Source organism: Equus asinus, chromosome 2, assembly GCF_041296235.1.
Source record: "Equus asinus isolate D_3611 breed Donkey chromosome 2, EquAss-T2T_v2, whole genome shotgun sequence".
Classification (NCBI taxonomy): domain Eukaryota; kingdom Metazoa; phylum Chordata; class Mammalia; order Perissodactyla; family Equidae; genus Equus; species Equus asinus.
Window position 1 is genome coordinate 138,345,762 of NC_091791.1, and position 21,161 is coordinate 138,366,922.

At 40.9% G+C, this 21,161-nt stretch overlaps 1 protein-coding gene across 6 annotated transcripts in view; it reads left to right on the forward strand.

The window, feature by feature from the left end:
- Positions 1-21,161, forward strand: part of RORA (RAR related orphan receptor A) — a 692,777-nt gene that overhangs the window by 637,735 nt on the left and 33,881 nt on the right. For all 6 annotated transcript variants that reach the window (XM_070500575.1, XM_044764779.2, XM_070500574.1 and 3 more), the window contains one exon: positions 14,790-14,875. In XM_070500575.1, coding sequence (XP_070356676.1) covers positions 14,790-14,875 — 86 coding nt within the window. The remainder of the gene's footprint in view (positions 1-14,789; positions 14,876-21,161) is intronic.

The window sequence follows — 21,161 nt, forward strand, 5'->3', positions numbered from 1 at the left end:
AATACAAAAATCACACAGAGGGGCGGGCCCAGTGGCCTTGTGGCTAAGTTCGCACACTCTGCTTCCGTGGCCCCGGTTTGCAGGTTCAGATCCCAGGCACAGACCTACACACCACTCATCAAGCCGTGGTGTGGTGGCTTCCCACATACAAAGTAGAGGGAAATTGGCACAGATGTTAGCTCAGGGACCATCTTCCTCAAGCAAAAAGAGGAAGATTGGCAACAGATGTTAGCTCAGGGCCAATCTTTCTCACCCCCCCAAAAGAAAATCACGCAGATCTTTTAAAAGCATTGCTATGACTATTCCTAAGATCTCCCTGCCTTATTGATGACATAATGTTTTTGCAAAGTGCCTTGAAGTTTTATATAAGTTCTTAAAAAATATTTGTAAAATTATGCACAAAGAAAACTTATTTTTTGAAATTAATTAGTAATGTCCAAAAGTCAAGAAAGAAAGGAAATGAGGAAAGAAAGGAAAACAATAGATTCACTCTAAAATGGACTGTACTGTCTAACTCGGTAGTGAAATGTACTTCTTAAGCACCATTTACCTCAGCAGACCAGAAGATGGGATAGGCTTGCCCTGTCATCGATGGAGTAATTCACTTTCAAGAAACATTTTGAAATGGACTGGTATTTTTCTGGTAGAGTTACCTGCCTTGTTGACAATGGTAAACTGTATGGTAAAGTTAACCGACAACGCAAAAAGCTGATTCCAGGAACAGGAAATTGGCTTCAATAGAAATACTATTTGTTTATTTTACAGGGTGGGGACGGGTAAGGACTGGTCAAACTTATTCTTGTGACATATCTTAAAGGATGTCTTAAATGAATAATAACTCCTCCCAGGTGCCAGCCATCCTTCTGATTATTGGCAGGTGTGGTTGAGGTGTGATTGATTTTTTAAACAAACACTAAGGTTATGCTTGTAACCAAAAACTCCTGTCCCGTTCAGAATTTCAATTGGAAGTCTACACACTTATTCAAATGACTTTTTCTAAGCCTTAATTCCTTTTTTTTTTTTTTGAACTCTATTTCTTGGAATTGCTTTCAGTGACTGCTTTGGGTCCCTTTGAATAACAGTGAGGGCAAGATAAGGGCAGGTCGGGTGAGCAGTTAGGCTGATTTTCCTGGAGCACTGGATTGACTCCAGCCACCCCTCTGGGTATTGGCGCCCCACCATCTCACAGGGAAACCTCTTGTCTGATGAGTACACTTTTCTGTTACCACCAAACCCTGCCTCAGAAATTACTTCTCCCTGTGCTAATGGTCCTTGACGTGGCCTTGGACGTGGTCCTTCACAACCAATGCCTTGGACAGTTGCAGCTGGGAACCATGTAGCCTGAGGTCCTAAAATGCTTCGCTGATGGAGAAGGTTTTGTTTTGAAAAATAAATAATAGTAGGAAATAGATTTGCATCCTGATGCTACCTGCCAGGAGCTTTGCGTCCATAGATGTAAAGCAAAAGCGCACAGTTCTTCAAAGAGAGAAAAACAGGAACAACCTGACTCTGTCCCAAAGCATTCTATTGAAATTGTTTACCTTGGAGGGAAAAAAACCACTGTATTTTCCATCAACACCGTATTGGCATTGTGTTGTCCTGTCTGTTCTGTAATGGCAGGGTGTGGTGTTGGAAGGAATTCCCTTTGACTGATATCAGTAAAGATTATTTTTTTTAAATAAAAAGGAGGGAGCAGGTGTATAGAAACAGAGTGTCCTAGCTCCAGTGGGCCCCCTTCCAGAACTTTTACTCTGGACCTTGGCGAGAACATTCCAGGGTATTCTCTTTCCTAAACCAAAATGCAATGAAAACAGGCAAATTGGTTGCCAGGGGGGCTTCTCTTCCGCTTTCTAGTACTACTTTTCCCTGACTCGATGACACCAGCTGGATTTTGCCATGAAAAGATGTCCCTACTGTTAGGGAAATGCCAGTTCTGCTCACTTTTAGTCATCAAATCACAGTATATATATAGCAGGACCAGACAGTGCAGCATGATACCTAAGAACAGAGAGGGAGGCTGAGCCCTGGAGAAAGAGGGTCACAAACTTTCACAGGTGTTAGTAAATTTCACTCATTAACAGGCAGTTTTAGAAGCCTCCTAACCTTGTAGTTAGTCCCCACTTTACCCAGAGGCCTCTCCCCCACTTCCTCCACTTACCACCTCTCCAAGATGCCAGCCTTGCTGTGGGCTTTACCTAGAAAGTGGGTAGCTGATATAACACTTTGGTTTCTTTCAATCATGCCTTGATTCTTTCAACCTGCTTAGTGTTACCTCTCATATTAGGCCTCTGCATTGGAGATAAAGCTGCTGAACTCTGTATCTTTAACTCAAAGGAATATAATGACTCTCCCTCTTCATTCTTCTGGGAGTTCCCTCAATTCCACTTGCAGCCCTTGCCAAATACTACTATCCTTAAAAGATAGTGGTAGTGGTGGTGGTGGTGATGATGATGATGATGATGCTAGCTAACATTTATTGAGCATTTACTATGTGCTAGGCACTGATTCTATAGGCACTTTCCTTGGGTACTCTGTCATGATGAGGTAGGGATCGTTTTAAAGGCGAGGAAAATCAGGCACAGGGAGGTGAAGAAAGCTGCCCGAGTTCACATAGGTTGTAAGTGACAGGGCAGGCTCTAGAGCTTGCAAACTGAACCTCTACACTTGACCTTCAAGGTTCTACTCAACTCTTTTCTTTCGTCTCTTTTTGAAAAAGTTGTCACTTTCATCTTTAATTCATATACAGGGAAGCTAAAGTAACAAGGTGAAGTGTGCTAGTGGCTTCTGTATACCCTCTTTGCATCCCTGGTACCCTGTTGTGTAGGTTCCAAGCAAGTGGTGGTAAGACTTGCAGCTGGATAGACCTGTGTGTGAGTGTGTGGAATGTGTGTGGGGGGCATGTGTTATGATTTAAGATGGTAGCAGCCATTGGCATTAAAAAGGACCTGCTATTCTGAGCTCCAGCTGTGACAGTTAGATGTGCCCGTAGCAGCTGTTAGCAATCAGAATGTGTTTCCATCTGATGTGAAATGTGCTGCCATCACTTGAGGAATGGATTTCAAAACCTTGCCGTACTGAAGTACCAAAGTGTGTGAATGGGACACTTGTACCGCAAATTAGAAAGATTCATGTATTCCAATGATAATGTCACACTTAAGCTATCTTAAGTGACAAAGACACACATTGCCAAATGCTGGATAGCTGATAGGAGAATGTGCAGGACCATCATAGAATGTCATCTGAAATGTTTGTCTGCAGGCAAAAGAAGCTCCTTGGATTGCAGGCGCAGAAACTGAAAATGGAATAGGAAGGACAATATTGTGAACCTTATTCTGATATCTTTACATGACTGCAGCATTCTTACCTCACCTCTAGTGCATGATTTACATAAAAATAGGCAGCTTCAAGATAAACACCCAAAATATACATTTCCTTTTGTTGGGAAAAAATGACATGTATTAGGTGTTATAGTCTGCAAACTGATGCTAAGATGTCAGACCTTCTTAAAATAAATCTGACAATCTCTTAGCTTGGTCCAGAGCGTTCCTTCTCCTCGTATCTTGCAACTGTTTAATGTCCCCAAGGCTCTGCTGCCTTTTTCTGTGTTTCCCTTTCCTATGAAGAAATAGCTACCGGCTCCTGCTCTCTCCTCTTGGGAATAGACCATAGAAACAACGGTGCTCCAGCTATCAGCAAATACTGTTATCTATTCTCTGGTTGATCGTATATATTATAATTAAGAATGGAAATGTTTCTTTAATAAGCAAGTTGAAAGAGCATGCATTTAGAGAGGGAATCAGAAAAAATGCCTCAGATCATTTGTCAGGTCATTCCTATGCCTGGCTGGACTGGTTGTCTTAGAAAAGCATTATAAAAGAGAGTTTTAGGGGCCAGCCTGCTGGTGTAGCGGTTAAGTTCATGTGCTCTGCTTTGGCGGCCTGGGGTCAACCAGTTCGTATCCTGGGCGTGGACCTACACACCGCTTATCAAGCCATGCTGTGGTAAGCGTCCCACATATAAAATAGAGGAAGATGGGCATGGATGTTAGCTCAGGGCCAAACTTCCTCAGCAGAAAGAGTAAGATTGATGGCGGATGTTAGCTCAGGGCTAATCTTCCTCAAAACAAAAAAAGAGAATTTTAAAAAAATACTATTGAACTGCAATCCAGAAACACATCTATGATGTATTGGAAGGCTTCAAACTTGCCACATCTATTGTTTAGATGTCACTGGCTAAGCTGTCCTGGAAATTGGAGGTGGAGAACCCAAGAGAATTTTTCTTCTAGGAGCTGGTCACTAATCCTTCAAAATCTTATAGTTTTAAAGTGATTAATATGACAACATCTACACTTCTGCTTATGATGAATCTAAATAATTTGCTTGTGATTTTTAATAAAAACCAGACCCTTCCCTGGTCTCTTGCCCAAAGCTCCATTCTCCCTGGTAATTCACGGGAGACCGTGAAGTGGGAAACGGCACAGAGCTGGAGTGGGGATCTGGGCTGTGGGATAATCCTTGTAACCATCCTTACCACTAAAATGATCTGTGGACCAAGACAGTTTTGGTGTCACCAGTCTGTGTTCCTGTGGCTATGCCTGTGTTGTCATTTTAGTTCTCTGGCTTAATGTAGAGGGATGTAAACGTATTTTCAGGGTTTAAAGTTACAAGTTATTTCCAATCTTTTGCCGTGAATCCAAACCTGATTTGGTTAGGGAATATTTCTTAAATGACATAATCTACTGTTGAGTGAACAGTAACTGATCTTCAAAAAAACCATCCAAGCTAATGGAAAGAAGCAATGGGTTTCTTTGCCTGGTAAGCTTTGATGACTTAACCTGCATTCTTGTTATTTTGACCCACTTCTGCACATCTTCATGCAGCTGGTTTTTGTGATGGCACCATTAGGGGATCATAGGAATTATGCAGTTGGAATTAGCAATCGATGACTGACTTTTTAGGCTGGAGCCTTTGGCCCTTTAAGGAGCATTCTGAGGCAAACAGAATGTTCTGATGGGTTTATTCAGTAAACTGTGATGCTATATGCTAACTGTACAATGGGCCAGACTCATATGAGGCCATAAAAGAAATGGATTTAAACAAATATCTTATTTGTTATAAGACCCATTTCTGTGCCAATAGATTTTTCTGTCTTTGGACTTGTAACTGAATCACCAGGCTTTTACATTTTTGTAACATTATATGTACCCCATTAAAAAAAAAAGAAAAGCTTCTAAAGTGAAATACCAAGATTATACAATAGGGATAGCTCGAGGTATGCATAAAGGCAGGTGTGAAATTAAAAGAGCTGTAAAATAAAGTGGTTACCTCTTAGGCTTAGGTGTGAGCAATTTGGGGTAATTGTGTAAAGTAAGGATATTTCATAAAATGCAGTAAGAGTAATTCTGATGTTTTTTGGTTAAGCAGAAACTAGATAAGATCTCCAGATTTGGTTTGGTTTTAAAGATGTTCTTTTCTGTTGTGAAAAACAGGCTTTGAATGATGAAAGCAAAGAGCTGACCCCATTGCTCTCAACTGTGAGCAAAGGAAGACTCAACCTAAATGTGGCACAATTGCACTTGTTAAGGGGAAAAAAGGGATTGGTGTCTAGAGTGAGGTTGATTGCTAGAAAAGATTAGATGCAGTTCTGTGAGTCAGATGACATTTTTTTGGTCTAGCATTATCCAGAATTATATAAAGGACACACACCTACTGTTGGAAAAGAAGTTATTAGGAATTTCCCTTGAGCATGGTCTAACCACTTAGTAAAATAAAATGGATGCTTTTTCCTGCTTATAAGGAATTACGGGGGTGGCTGCAGGCATAGTGGTTAGGTTCACATGCTCCACTCTAGCAGCCTGGGGTTCGCAGGTTCAGATCCCAGACATGGACCTAGCACTGCTCGTCAAGCCTCACTCTGGCAGCATCCCACATAATATAGAGGGAGATGGGCACAGATATTAGCTCGGTGACAATCTTCCTGAAGCAAAAAAGAGGAAGATTGGCAACAGATGTTAGCTCAGGGCCAATCTTCCTCACAAAAGAAAAGAAAAAGAAAAGAAAAAAGAAATTACAGTTAACTCATGCTGAGAGATCCAAGAGAAAGATTTTTATTAGATATTTCTCATCTCAAGGTCCCAGAAAATCTTCAAGAACTATATATTGAAAAAATGTAGTTAATTCTAGAATCTTAGTGGGCCCTTATCTCAGCTGAGAATAATTGGCTGAATGGCCAGTTAGTTATCTCTGCCTTGGTCCCTGTTTTCACATAACCCCACAAATTCTCAACAACAAGTGTGTTATGTTGTTTACAAAGGCAATAAAGTGGTTGAATTAGGAAAGACAAGAAAAGAGAAAGGTATTGTATCGCTGATCTTAATGGCATCATCTTTTATTGGAATTTTATTCAGTCTTTGACCCACTGGATGAGTAAAGTATTAGGAAGCGAATTCTCTTGTTGTTCAATTATTTTATTCACGGTTTAGTTAGTCACCAGGTAATTAACAAAAGAGGTAGAGTCCATTGCCTTAAATTTAGGTATTTTGTGCATTCCTGTGTAGTAGGAGAATTCTAGAGAGAACTGGATCTAAAAATCAAAGCCATCTACTCTTTCTCTATATGAAAAATCTGTTTCTCTCTGATTTGACAGAATCTCCCTGTCTGGGGACGAAAGTGCTCGTTTGGATTTGGCTTTTAGCAAAGATACATATGCATCAGGGAATGCGAGTCAGTTTCTCTGGAAAGCTTAATCTAGTAGGAATAGAAACATATTACAAAGGATTAATATTCAGTTCTCATTGTCAGAACTACCTGCGTATTCACAGAAAGCCACAAGAGAAGCTGAGCCTGTCTTCCTTATCCTTCAGAGATTCCCTGCGTACACAGCTCCGCTGTCTCTGAATTCAGGGGGGCGTCTGGCCCAGGGTTTTAACTCTTGCACACCTAAGTCTTACATGTATAAAGACTAAAGAAAATAGTCACTGTTCCAAAACTCCAAGTTTGTCTTCTTTTAGATTTAGTTTGCAAATGCTTGATCTCTCGATTGTTGGAGATGTGTTTATGTGTTTGTATTTGGCAGGTATATGCAATACTTTTTATTTAAAAATGACTTTTTTAAAAGCTGTTAAGTTTTCAGCAGAATTGACAATCAAGTTAAAGTTTTTTTAAGAAATGGCTTTACAGGGTGGCCCAGGGGCGCAGTGGTTACTTTCGCACGTTCCACTTCGGCGACCCGGAGTTAGCTGGTTCAGATCCTGGGTGCAGACATGGCACCGCTTGGCAAGCCATGCTGTGGTAGCTGTCCCACATATAGGGTGGAGGAAGATGGGCACGGATGTTAGCTCAGGGCCAGTCTTCCTCAGCACACACACACACACACAAAAGTGGCTTTAAAACGTAGGTAACGTGCAGGATTTTTGAGTGGGTGGGCAGAGTAAGGTACACGACTTTTTTTTTTCATGGCCATAGCTCAACAGGGTCCTGGGAGTCTGATATCAACTTAATACCAAGGCTTGGTATGTCAGAGGGTGACACGTATGTTGACTGTGTTTAACAAGTAGAAATCATGCCATTTCCATGATCCCCCCTCAAGACTGCACAAGCCCTGGTGAAGGTTTAGTTCAGTGACTTTGTGACAGCTGTTGGACCAACTACGTGCTGCTTTTTCTCAAGGTGAGACTAAGGTAGTAACATCTGGACCCATGAGTGCCTCAGGAAGGCATTTTGGAAACGAAGAACTTTTTTTAAGAAGCTTTAAGTAAGTTTAGCTAGCAGATGAAAAGTACAGTTCTATGTATTTTTCTTTATTCTCTTTGTGGCAGAGCCTGTTGTGGGTAGTGAGGGCACAGCGTCCTAGTCCTTGCCAAGAATGATATGCCAAGCTTCCTAAAGCTTCCCATTTATATAGGTCTTTTCATCTTCAAAGAGCTTTGAGATCATTCATTTACCGCCACCTGCCTGGGAGGTAAGAATTATTCCCATTTTATAGATGGAGGAAGTGGAGGTTAAGTGACTTGCTTGAGGCCACTCAGACAGTTGAGGGTCAGAGGCAGATTTGGAAGGATTGCTGACTCCACTTCTTAGCTGAATCAACGTCCAGCTCTTTGTCTCTCGTGTCATTCCCCTTGAGAGCCGGGATCGATGATAACATACATCTAAAGGCATCAGATAATCTTGAATCGGAGAGAGACACCAAGTCTGTCTTTTTCTGTGGCTGCCTCTACACTTAAACCCTGGGAAATCTAGACATAGAGAAGAAGGCATTTAACCCTCCTGAGGTTCATTTTCCACATCTGCAGAATGGGGGTAATAATACCCATCTGACTACTTCAGAGTTGTGAGTGCCAAAACCGAAACAAACTAATGAGGACAAAAACCTTAAAAACTGTCATAGAACTCTGCAAATCTCAAGCATTGTTATTGCTGCCAGAAATGACCATGGGACTGTTCTACCAAAGGGCCGGGACTTTTCTAATTGGGGCTGACGGCTTTGGTGATGTTCCGCGAGGATCAAGTACTATCATGACAGAATCCAAAAATCAGTGGAAGAAAGCCTGTGCTGGGGAAACATCCTAGTAGTCTATTTAGTTTGTATTTAATAGACAAAATGGCAGAGCAAGTTGATTTTTAATTTGCCTAGTAGGTAGCTCAAACTCGGCCCTCCCCGCCCTGAAGGACCATTGCACGTGCCTGGGCCATGGAACACATCCATGCTGTGCTCGGGCCATGGGTCCAGGATGAAAGAACATGCCAAACTGTTGGAAGCCCACAGTCTGTTGCCCTCCCACAATGGAGATGTCGTGAGAGCTCTCTGCAAATCCTCACGGTGGCCCCAGGGCCTCCAGTGGCAGCAGTGAGAGAGTGGAAGGAAAGGGTTTTGCTCCCTAAATTGTCCACTGCTAGCACACACGGCAGCTTTACACACTATAGAGAAGGGTGTCACCTCAGGAAGGATAATTTGGGAAAAAGGTGCCCATCTGGGCAAATTAGAAAAAGGCTGCCTTAGTCCAGGCTGTGACAGCCCTTTGCAGCAGGGCTGACAGACAGGTGAATTTCAGCCCCTACTTGTGCCCCCTTGGCTGGGATCCATTGGGCAAGGCACGGTGTCCTTGGAACTAGGAGGTGGCCAGACCCAGAGGGGCCGCAAGGCTCTAGAAGCCAGAAGCTCCCAAAGTCCTTCCAGGGAACCAAGTGAAGACTGTGCTGCGCTCCCCCAGCTGGCCTTGACATGCAGGCCAGACTGCCATCCAGGCGGTTGCAGAAGCCTTTAATACCCCAGCAGTTTTAAACTGAGGATAAAATAAAGTGACTAATCCATAAAGGACTCAAGCCATTTTGCTGAAAATAAAATCAAATGCCTTAGGGTTTTTCTTTTTAATCTTTATTGGTTTTTCTGCTTACAGAAGTAATACATGCTGGTTGTAAAAAATTCAAACATTAGAGAAATACGTAACACAGCAAGTGAAAAGATCTCCCTACTCTCAGACCTCCGGAAAAAAACACTGTCAACAGATTGATGTAAAAGTTAGCTGTTGTTTTTTTTTTTTTTTTTGTAAGCGGTAGTTCTTGACCATTTTTGCAAGACATGCAAAATTGCTTGACCTTCATTTGTGTGACATACTCTCACGGGTGTACCCAAGGTTTGGCCATTTCCTGGCAAGCCAGCAGTAACCTCACCCTGTTCTGTCCAATTCAAGAAAGTATATGGTTGTGCAAGAGAGCTAGAGTGAAAGATATTATTGGGGTAAGCGTAGGTCCATATTAGTTTATTTTTTTTATATAAACCAGTAAAAAAACTTTTAATTTTTGTTTTTACTATTATTAGTAGCAAATTCCTTGTGACACATCCTGCAGCTGGCTACGACATACTGCTGTGTTGCAGCACAGAGTTAAGTGCCAGCGTTGTAAAGGATTGCTGTGGTGGCTGGTATGAACTGCCTGTCATATTATTAGGAGGATAAGCAGCTTTTCTCTATCCCTACTTTGGAAAGAGCTTAAAGTCCGGAGAAAAGAATTTCATTTCGCTATAAGGCAGGATTTCTTATCAACAATAACAATAATAATAACTATTTACTGAGTGCCAGCTACTTCTAAGAACTGTGTGATGTGCATCTATATGGAATATGTATATAAAATAATCATGTATGTGCTGCGTCATTTATACATCTTATCACTGAATCTTCAAATATGAAACTGAGGCTCAGAGAGGGTAAGAAATTTGTTAAACATTGGTAGCAGTCATCTGAAGGTCAAAAACTCTACTAGGAATTTTATGAAATTGAGAAGAATGATCTAGAAGGTTGATGATTACTTCTAGTTATAAACTAATCAGGTAACTCCCGGAAAGGCATCTTGACATCAGTTCCTGAGCTGTTTGTAAGTTTAACCAAATTCCTTATGAGATGTCTTTTGATCCTTGGTTAATGGTTGCATACCGAGCAGTACGCTGCTGATGTTTGTTACTGGAAAGATTTAGCTGGGCTGGTGCAATATGGTGAGAAAGAAAAAAAAAAACCTAAATTTTTGAGTTAAATAAAAAGACAAAAAATGTGTGCAAATCCTAGCCTTACCTCTTCATAGCTCTCTGACTTTGGGCAAGTTATTTAGCGTCTCTGAGTTTCAGTTTTCTCATCAAAAAAATGCAGATAATAATATTAAAGATGATGATGATGTCACCTACCTCACAGAGTTGTTGGAGGAGTGAATGTGATAATGCCTGACACATTATAAGTACAAATACATGTGAGATATTATTGGTTATTGTAAACCCATTAGGTTATTATCGAGCGATCGCTATTCCCCCCCAGCATGAAGCGATGGGTACAACTTTTGTACGATTGTATTTTTTAACTCTTTGGGAGAATGGGCATTTTTCTCTGGGCCAGGATATCTCCCAAAAGAGGTCCTGGGAATAAATGAGGTGTTAAGAACACTAGTGCCCATGTTCTTGTTCCTTCTATAATTAAAAGTAAAAAGCAAACTTTTTATGGAAGCACAATGCTGAATGACAGCCCAGCCCAAGGACCACTTGGCTGATTATCACTCTTGCATTCCAGGATTTCCTGACGCCCCACTGCCACTTGTTGTCAGCAACTTGAAACTGCAGAAATTTGCCTCTACAGGTGTTGGGAGTTTGCTTGAATTACTTAGGGTGCATGAGACAGTGAATTATTTAGGCAATAGAGCTGAAAATAGGGGCAAATTAGAATTTTTCATAGCGAGATTGTTCATTGTTAAGGCAATTCGTGATTATATGCGTGCGTCTTGCTTCAGCTATTCCACTACACAATAAACCTCTCTGCTGTGATGAATATGTATGTGGACTAATTTAATCAATATACTTGTGACAGTAGCAGTGTCTGACAGAACTCATCCTTTGAAATACTGGCTGAGTTAACGTGTGCGGTGTATATATGGGCCAAGACTTATAATTTGTGTTAAAAGATTATTTTGAAAAGACACAACCCTGCCTGTGAGAAAATGGAAAAGCCTGAGGGATGGAAAACAAGGGCAAAGGGATTTTTGTCCTTTTCCCTCTTAGTGGTCTGAAAACACAAATTTATGGAACTAAACTGCCTTCCTTTTGAAAAATTTGCAAGGCATTGACTACATGTTTTTTTCCTCGTTGATACATTGGAATTCTGTAAACTGACTAAAAGGTGGAGGGTGGTGGCTCTTGTGCATCATTGGATTAAATGGAAGGTTGAGTAAGGGTCCTGCTCCAGTCCGCAAATGCTTGCTTTCTGGAACTATCAACACGCTTAAACAGATTGCATCTACAGAGAGTCTGCTTTTCAGAGCAGGTGGATTTTAGTCATTTCCTAAAGAGCACTTGCAACTGAAATTGCCTTCTGAGCTAAGAGCCACCCAGGGGTAGGCTAGTAGAGTAGTTTAATCTGACCAATCGGAATCCTGAACCTTGCTTTGGGAGAAACCCTCCCATCACCTTACCATGAGAGTCCTAGTGAAGCTTGTTGTAACTAATTGATTTTTTAGCTGACATTGCCCACTGGAACTAAGCACAAACATAGTGGGAGGCAAAGGTCTAGGCAGGCGGGCCCCTGCTTGAAAATACAGGTCATCTACCGTGAGTCCATTCATACTAAGCATCTTGGCCTCCATAAATCTTGTGAAATCTGTCTCAGCTTGAGTACTGTTCAGATCTGAAAGACCCTGGGAGCTGAAGCAAGGCTGAAGACCAAGAGTTTGGGAGCCTGACCCAGGCCAGCCGTCCTGTGCAGCAGTGGCACCAAATTATGGGTTTGTGATACAATGATGCACCCTTCCCCCTGCCCCCCAGCACCTTCTCCCTCCCCCCAGCCAGGCCATGAACAATTCCAAGCATAGAAGTGCTGGGCCAGGATGCACTCCCCAGGCCACCCCCATCGTGAGCAGACTCCTCCATGCCAGACCTTCATATCATTTGCAGGATTACAGGAGCCATTAGCAGGCGTTTTGGTCACTGCCTTAAACATCATTTCATTTCTCGTGGGTAATCCATTAAGAGTCCAGACACACTGAACAGCAATACATCACTTTCTATTTGATCCAGATACAGTTCTCAGCATTCCCAATATGGCCCGCCCAGGGCCTTCAAATCTTATAAAGGACTAAGTAGATATTCTTGATCTTTCCATTGTTAAGATGGAGTGAAGAAAACTGTTGAAAGGCGTGAGTTTACCACTAGTGTTACTTCAATTAACTCAGATAGTTTTGATGCTGACTTAAACTATAGGGCCTAACAAAGTCTATGTCTAATTTCTGTGATTACAGCTTGAGGTAAGACATACGCAGAAGTTCAGTATTGGTCCTCTTTATTTCACGAATAAATTTTGTTTACTAGATGGTCCATGTACTTTATGTTCTCAGTAATTCTCTTCCTTGGGGGTTCGGGTGGGGGAAGCTGGTTCTAATCATAGACTAGTTAATTCATATGGAAAAGGGTAGGCAATAACTCTCAGCTGATATCACCTTTCAGAATTTCTCTGCTACCACTTGGCTTTTGTGAGTCTCTGAAAAATGTTGGGCATAACTCTCTCTCTACAGTTGCAGACAATCTGTGGCACAAAACTTCACCTCGACTATACTAAAAATAGCCGAGGGGGCATAAGTGTGAGACATTCTTAGAGTTCAGATTTCATAAAGAATTTTCCTTGAAGAAATCAAGCTAGGCACTTGAGATGAGCAGGCAGACTTGGAGATGATCATTTTTTGTTAAACGTGATTTTATATCATATTAAGTTGCATAACTCACAATAGATATATTAAGCAGTGTACAAAGACACCATTATTTGGGTATTAGAAAGCTTCAGGATTATGGAAACTATATTGGATGTGAGATTTTGAACAATCTCTAATTCTAGACAATGAAATTCAGCATATCAACACTAAAAGTGATTGATACGACTCTCCTTCTAGAATAGCTTGCTCTCCCTAAAAGTCACTGCAGTACTTGTACGAGGAAGTTAGCAGGTACACTGGTTTATAATGAAGTTAAATCCAGGAATTTTCTGTGTGCTCTTTCTCAGTATTGAATACAACATTGCATCAAATCCAAAGTAAGTAGTTGTGGAAATTATCCCAGGATACGGGATTACATTGGAAGAAAGAGTGGGCTGTGTGTATATGTGTGTTACTTACATCGTTTAACATATTCCTTAGGCAAGTCATTGCTTTGTGTAAAGCATGGGGCTAGGTAGAGGCTATGTGAAAATGAAATACACTTGGGCACTTGTGATTGTGTTTGCGTGTGTGATTTAGTAGATAATCTGATGTGATATCCAGTAGTGAAAACTGTGGAAAATAAATTTAGTGTAATGGAACATTCCAGGTAAACTGGTGAACGTCGCCATCCTGTATATACAGCTCAGTGTTGGTCTTCTTTATTTCACATATAAATTATATTTAATAGATGATCCAAGTACTTTGTTTTGCCTAATTATTCTATTCCTTAGGTTATTTTTTAATCCTTAGTTATGTTCTTTTCAACTCTGTTCAAGATATAATGTGTTTGCTTAGAAATGTGCTTTGTCGTATTTGAGAACTTTGATGGAATGTGTATTAATTATTTGGTTAGTCTTCTGACATGAGGCATCTAGTTGGGTAGAAACACATGCACGCTGTACCAGGAAATCAATTTCCAATGTAAAGAACTCAGAAGCTACATATGATGTCAGGATGCATCCTTATTAAATTCAGATAGGATATTAACTTTATGGTTGACAGGTTTGGATTGTACACAAATGGGCTAATTTTTAACACATGGCAACTACGTTAATTAAAAAAAGATGAGTAAGGAATTCTTAACTTACCATCATATGTAACTTATTAATATTTTGAATTGAATTATTTTCCTAAGTAGTCTTGACTTTTTAGAGTATATTTTTCTCTACTAGTCGAGCTACAAAAGCTCAGCCAAGACAGATTTATGACCTTTTAAAAATAACGATGGAAAATGAAATCGGAGGAAACATTTTAGTATCTGCTTTGCTCTGAGGCCTAAACTGCGAACTCTCCAGTTCTTGAAGGCTTTGAAATGCTGATTCCAGTCTTCTTGTGGGTTCTTAAACACCTTCTCAAATGACCCATTTTAATAACCCGAAAGCTATTATATAACGAGCAGCCATAATTTAGCCCAGGGCTCTGGGGGGACCCTCACAGTTCAGCAATGAATAGTTAATGCAGTATAATGTTTAGCAGGTTATTAGTTTTCACTATACAAATGCTGATCAGGGAACGCTTTTATAAGGTGTTTAAAAGAAAATGTAATTAACTGGTTGCGTGCTTCTGTTGCAGCTCAAATTGAAATTATTCCATGCAAGATCTGTGGAGACAAATCATCGGGAATCCATTATGGTGTCATTACATGTGAAGGCTGCAAGGTAAGCCTTTTTAATTGTTGTTGTTGTTTCTATTAATGTTAGAATGTATCTTCGTGGTTTTTATTTTTTGCTTCTCTGTCTAAAAATTCAACTCCTTGGCGTTTTGAATGATGAGGAATGACAGAACAGAATTAATATTTTGGTGTTAAATTACAATTAAGGAACTTATATATATATTTTTATGCCTTCCGTCAAAATGACAGGAGGCTAGAGAAAGGTATTTGAGCCGTGCTTGTCACTTCCAATTCCAGAATTGATTGAACTGATGAACAAACTCTGGTTATCTTTTTTAAAAAAGAGATGACTCTAGACTTCTATAATGTCCCTGTTATAAGCTTTATAAGAAGGCATTTCCAATAAGTTTAATCAGAATGTGATTGAAAGTCTTGTTGGCACACAGATGTTGACACATCTGGCCAAATTATGGCAAGGCTGTTGGAAAGAACTGGGTTCTGGTCCTGGCACCACAACTGGTGCATATTATTTTGAGCAAGTCTTAGTCTTTTAGTGACTCAGTATCTTTATCTCTAAAGTGGGCTTAACACCTGTTCTTCCTACCTTTTAGAACTAGTCCAAGAGTAGAATGAAAAACTGTAAATAAAAGTCCTTATAAACTGGGAAGTGCTATTTAAATCTAAATATCATCATTCTTATTGCTATTGTTAATATCTTAATTATTACTGACGCTGATCTCGGGACAGTGTGTGCCACACATGTACAATGTGAGCGTGGGAAATAGAGACGGTTATCCTAATCATTCAAGACCCCCAAACTCGAATTGCCTCTGTTATTCAGATTTCAATTTATTAAGATTTAAATCCTCCTGCTTATTTGGAAGGGCCTTGAGACAGCTTACAGGATAAAACAGTGCAAAATAAACAGCAGAGGAGCTGTTTAAACACACAGGAGGCTTCAAAGACAGTTGATTGCCGCTGAACCAGGCCTGAATTAGCCCTAAGGGGTTTTGAGGCTGAAGCAAAAAATAAAATCCACGAATTTGGTTTGTTTTCCTTTTGTGAAATTAGAAAATACATGTCATAAAATACAAAATCACCTTCAGACACAAATAACTACTGAGAGACTTCAGGGAAATTTGCCTCGTAATTTCCTTGTGTCTTTGTTTTCCTGCTCATCATCGCAACACTTGCCGCTTTGTCAGTGTACAAATGCTTCACGTTGATCCCATCTTGGTGAAGCCTAGATTTCTGCACACCGCTGAACACACTTAATAATTTAAAAAAAAAATCACCTGCCTTTCAGGAATAGGGAGCTTGCTACTTAAAGGGGATTTTGAATTATTCATGTCTATGTTCACCTCAAGGCCTCAGGGTTCTGGATTACCAAGAAAAAAAGGTTATCTCCTTTTACTTCTGCAGTTTGCTCTCCCTCCAAATTATGTAACTAAATAAATGAATAAAATGAAATCAACTGCCTGGCCTACGCCATCCCAGGATGTAAGGAAGAGAGTGATCTGCCTGGGACAACTGTCACCCCAATGATTTTCAGAGTTAATTCAGCTGATGCGGCTGGGCAGCTTCCTCCTCACCCACTCTGTGTTCGCACCTCCTTCTCCCTGGTATGAGAGGACATGACCTTTCTTGATGAAGGGGATAGAGAGAGCAGAGCTCCCCTACCTGGATGTCCAAGCAAACTTGATTTCTGCGCATTGTCCTTCACAAGCTCCCAGGCATGACCAGATGTACCTTCATCCCACCCAAGAAACTGATCACTCTCTCTGACTCTTTCAGTATTGTCACATGTGGTTTTATGTGGCAAACTGAAATGAGTACCAGGAAGGACGTCCGGGGCGGGGTCAGGGGAGAGTGGGGGCTACTTCATATGAAACACCTCAACAATTCAGAAGGCTAATTAACAACATGCTATTCAATAAAATCTGAATTGATTGTCTGAGTACCACTGTGTTTGCAGAGGCATAAACAATATGTGTTTTCTTTTTATCCCCAATGTTTAGCTATAACAAAAATAAAAGCAATGAGAAAACAAAGGGCAGCTATTATTTCACAGTTGTCATTTTTCTACACTCCCTTCCAGATCTTCTACAGCCTTAATGCTGAAGAGTTTTTCACTTCTCTGTGGTTCTGTTCCTCTGTTTTATTGACTTTATACAATGGGAGTCACAAAAAAGCCAAACAATTAAAACTTAATTTTATTAACAGATTGGCCCTCTGCCCGGCCTGGGACCTAGACAGTGGTGTTTATATTTGATGCATATAGTCTCTGTCTGCATCAGAGTTTTTCTCTGCCATAACTAACGTTTTTGTTTCTAGTTTGGTGAAGTCAAGAAAATTCTGCTTTTGCCATTGATGTTAGTGTTTAATCATGTTCTAACCAGGTGAAGGTGGTTATCTGGTGACAAATTGTGAGTAATTTATCTGTGTGATAGTATCATTAGACATAAGGAAAATTTCTAATTGGATATATAAGTAGATGTCTAATAAGAGGAAAGAAAGTGACAGTCATTTTCTGAGCTAATCATTTTGTGAATGTATTTTAAATTACATTTTTCAATCAACAACCTGAAACCACAAGAAACTAGAGAACTTATTTAATTGCTGAAAGGATTATCTATTTTACCATGTTTGCTCAGGTAAGCATTGCACGTGAACAGCAAAAATGGTAGAAATTTTGGTAGCTGTTTCTTGGGTCCCTGGGTGTTCTCAGCTCACCCTATCCTGGTCCCCTTAGTTACCTGTAGAGGGACAGTATTGTGTCATGCTTATGTTCTCACTATGGAACCAGACTGCCTGGGTTTGAATCCCAGCTCTGCTGTTCACCAGCTTGAGCAACTACCCAACCTCTCTGGGCCTCTGTTTCCCCATCTGCAAAATCAGGATAGTAATTGTTACTTCATAGGGTTCTCACATGCGTTTAGGCAAAGGACTTAGAAGGGGGCCAGGCATGTAACGAGCACCCAGTAAGCATCGGCTGTTGTCGTCATTCCTGGCCCAACTGCTCAGGCCTGAGTAATGCTGCTCTGCACAGTCAGATAGTACTTCCAGGACATGTGTGCGTCCAGTCTTGATTTTTGTGACCATTGTGATTTGTTATGTAGACTTTGCCAATAAAAACAACAAAAAAGATGTGCACCCCCTTGGGACCAGACGCTATGTAAATGCTGTTAGGGATCCAAAGCATAGACCTAATTCCTCCCTCAAGCAGTTTATGGTCTAGTTGCAGAAATGAGGCCTACCTAGGAAAAGCTAAAGAGCAGCACAAGAACTAAAGGCTCCAGGACAAGGCCACAATCTATACTGTGACGCAAGAAGCACACGTCCACTAGGCCACAAGGGCCTAGAAATGGTGAAGTCTTGGTGGTATTTGGGGGACAATATATAACCTAATTTGACTGGTGCAAAGGTCACTTTCTGTGGATAGTGGAAGATAAAGATACACAGGTAGGCCATTCCCAAGTTTTTAAGGGCTCCCTTATGCCCCGATTTTTATTATAAAAGCGTTTTATTTGTTCTTTTGAAATAGCAAAGGAACAGTGTTGTAGCACTGCCAAAGCCTTGAATATTGCATTTCAGAAGACCCTAGAACCTAGGCCTGCAAGGGCTTAGTTATGTCAGTGAAGATGTTTCTGAAGGGCCAGCTTCATGGCCAAGTGGTTAAGTTTGTGCACTCTGCTTTGGTGGCCCGGGCTTCACTGGTTCAGATACTGGGCACAGACCTGCACACTGCTCATCAAGCTGTGCTGTGGTGGCATCCCACATAGAAGAGCTAGAATGACCTACAACTAGGATATACAACCATGTGCTGGGGCTTCGGGGAGGAAAAAAAGAGGAGGAAGATTGGCAACAGATGTTAGCTCAGGGCCAATCTTCCTTAAAAATAAAAGATGTTTCTGAGCTCTTGGAACATTTATTTAGTCCCAGCCCTGAGTGAGTACTAGGAGGGGGATAAGATGAGCTGGCACAGGCCTGCCGGGAAGAGGGTTGGTGGTGCAGGCTATGGAACATGTGAGCAGAGGAAAAGGCCAGAAATAAAATGAGAGGCTGTAGACGTTAGGATTAGGGTTCAATCTTCATAGTAAATAAAAATGCTAAAGAGTTTATAGAAAAATGACCATTGGTTGAGGTTTTCTTTTGAGAAATGGTCCTATTTTTTGTTTAACTTCAGCTCCTAGCTTCATCATTAGATACAGTGGCTGCTCAGATGATGATGATGAAAAATTGATCTCAAATAAAAAAAACACCATCTGTATCCTTTAAGACTTTCTGGCTTTACCATTTCAACTATAACTTTTTAAATGATAATGTGCAATCGAGTATTGGGATTAGTGAATTGATTTCTGCTAAGTCTAGCAGTAGAGTAGCATTCGTTTGTCAAATATTTTGTTGTTAGTGCAGTCAAGTCAGTTCCAACTCCTAGCAGCCCTGTGGACAGCAGAGCGGAACCCTGCTCAGTCTTTTTGCACCATCCTCTCAAGAGCTTCCAGCGCTGTATCAGACAATGCTCCACTGCTATTCATAGGGTTTTCATGGCCAATTTTTTCAGAAGTGGATGGGCAGGTCCTTTTTCCTAGTCTGTCTTAGCCTGGAAGCTCCCCTGAAACCTGTTCGCCATGGGTGACCCTGCTGGTAATTGAAATACTGGTGGCATAGCTTTCAGCATCACAGCAACGTGCAGCTGCCACAGTATGACAACCGAAACAAGGGTGGTGTGGTTCCCTGACTGGGAAAGGACCCCTGACCACAGTGGTGAGAGCACCGAATCTTAACCACTAGACCACCAGGGCTGGCTGTCAAATATTTACTCATCAATTAATACATTTAAGATAATGTCTTATGCTGAGCTTCCTCTTCCACCCCGTAAAAGGAGAATCTGGAGTAGTTTCTTTGCATTAACAAATACGCTCTCTGAAATTAATGATAAAAAGCCTTTTCAAAGATATCTAGAGTGTATAATTGATACTTTTTTTTCCTGAAACAGTTAAAACAATTTCTGGAGCTTTTTATCTATTAGGTTAAAAGGAAATGTCCATAAATGTTCCTTTTAGGCCCAAATTGTTTTTTAGAGGATTCTAATATTTTTATTTCGGTTGTGAAATATCACTAGCTCTGGACCAATTTTGTCTGCTTTTCAACATTGATACATTCCTGCTCAGCGTTTTTACTTTGAGGTTTCATAAGCCCCGGCCCCAGTGTTAGAGCTAGCCATTGAAGATGAAAAGTAGACTTGGCGGTTATTACATCCTATAACATCAGAATTTCAATTCTATTACATACAGGTGATAAGAAAAAAAATTTGTTTAGGTAAATCTTCCAGTCCTGTGATGAAATGCACAGTGGTAAGATGTGCTAAACTCCGATCTGCCTCATGATGGTTGGATTTTTGGGGTTTTTTTGTATTTTCTGTTTCTTTGTTTTGGTCTTAATCATGTGTCAGGAACTGCTGCCCTTCCTCAGCTCACAGAAAACTCTGGGCTTGTAGCCTTGTGGTGGGTGGGGCTCTAACACAGGGTCTGGCTCAGGCTAGGGCCCTCATGCTTTCTTAGGGATCCTGAATTGTGTTGCTGAGTGTGTTCAATGGATCAGCTCTGAGTATGGCACATGATAGTATGGCATAGGAGACATCGACACTTACCACATATGACTTGTGAGGTCAACTTGAATCAGAGGTCATTTGCACATACAATTCTACAGGAAGGCTACTCACTATTGAATGAGGAGTAGTTCAGGAGATCCGTGTTTCCGTGATTTATTGCTGCCAGATGTATGAGCGAGGGGCTGTACCAGCTAACTTTTGCGCATGAAGTTGCCTCTTCTTTTCTAAAGAACAAAGTTCCTTCCTCATTTGCTCCCTTGGGCACTGTTACTCCCACCCCTCCCCATTTTAATTTTATCCTTTCTTCTCCCTCTTCCTCTCCCTAATTTTAATTTATGCAAGCCCTCTCTTTACCCCTCAATAAAATTAAGTTGACAGTGATCTTTTTCCCCTTATCCCGATACTTAACTTCCTACCACGTTTATTCAAAGATATGTCTTCTTCCTCACCCCCATACTTCTGAACATTCTCAACAGAAAGTTCCCAAGATACATCCAACTGTAACATAGTGCATCCTTTTACGTATAGGATTCTCCATTCTTCTCAGCCTCAAATCGAACGAGAGGGAGACATATACTCACTTCAATAGTCCCTCGAATTCTAAATTTTTAGTTGTATTGGAAAATACAATAATTCAGGCAGGCATGTGAGCATTCACAATAAATCAAAGAGTTATGAATAAATCTTGGTTGTCAAAAGCAAATGTGTAGCCGTTCCA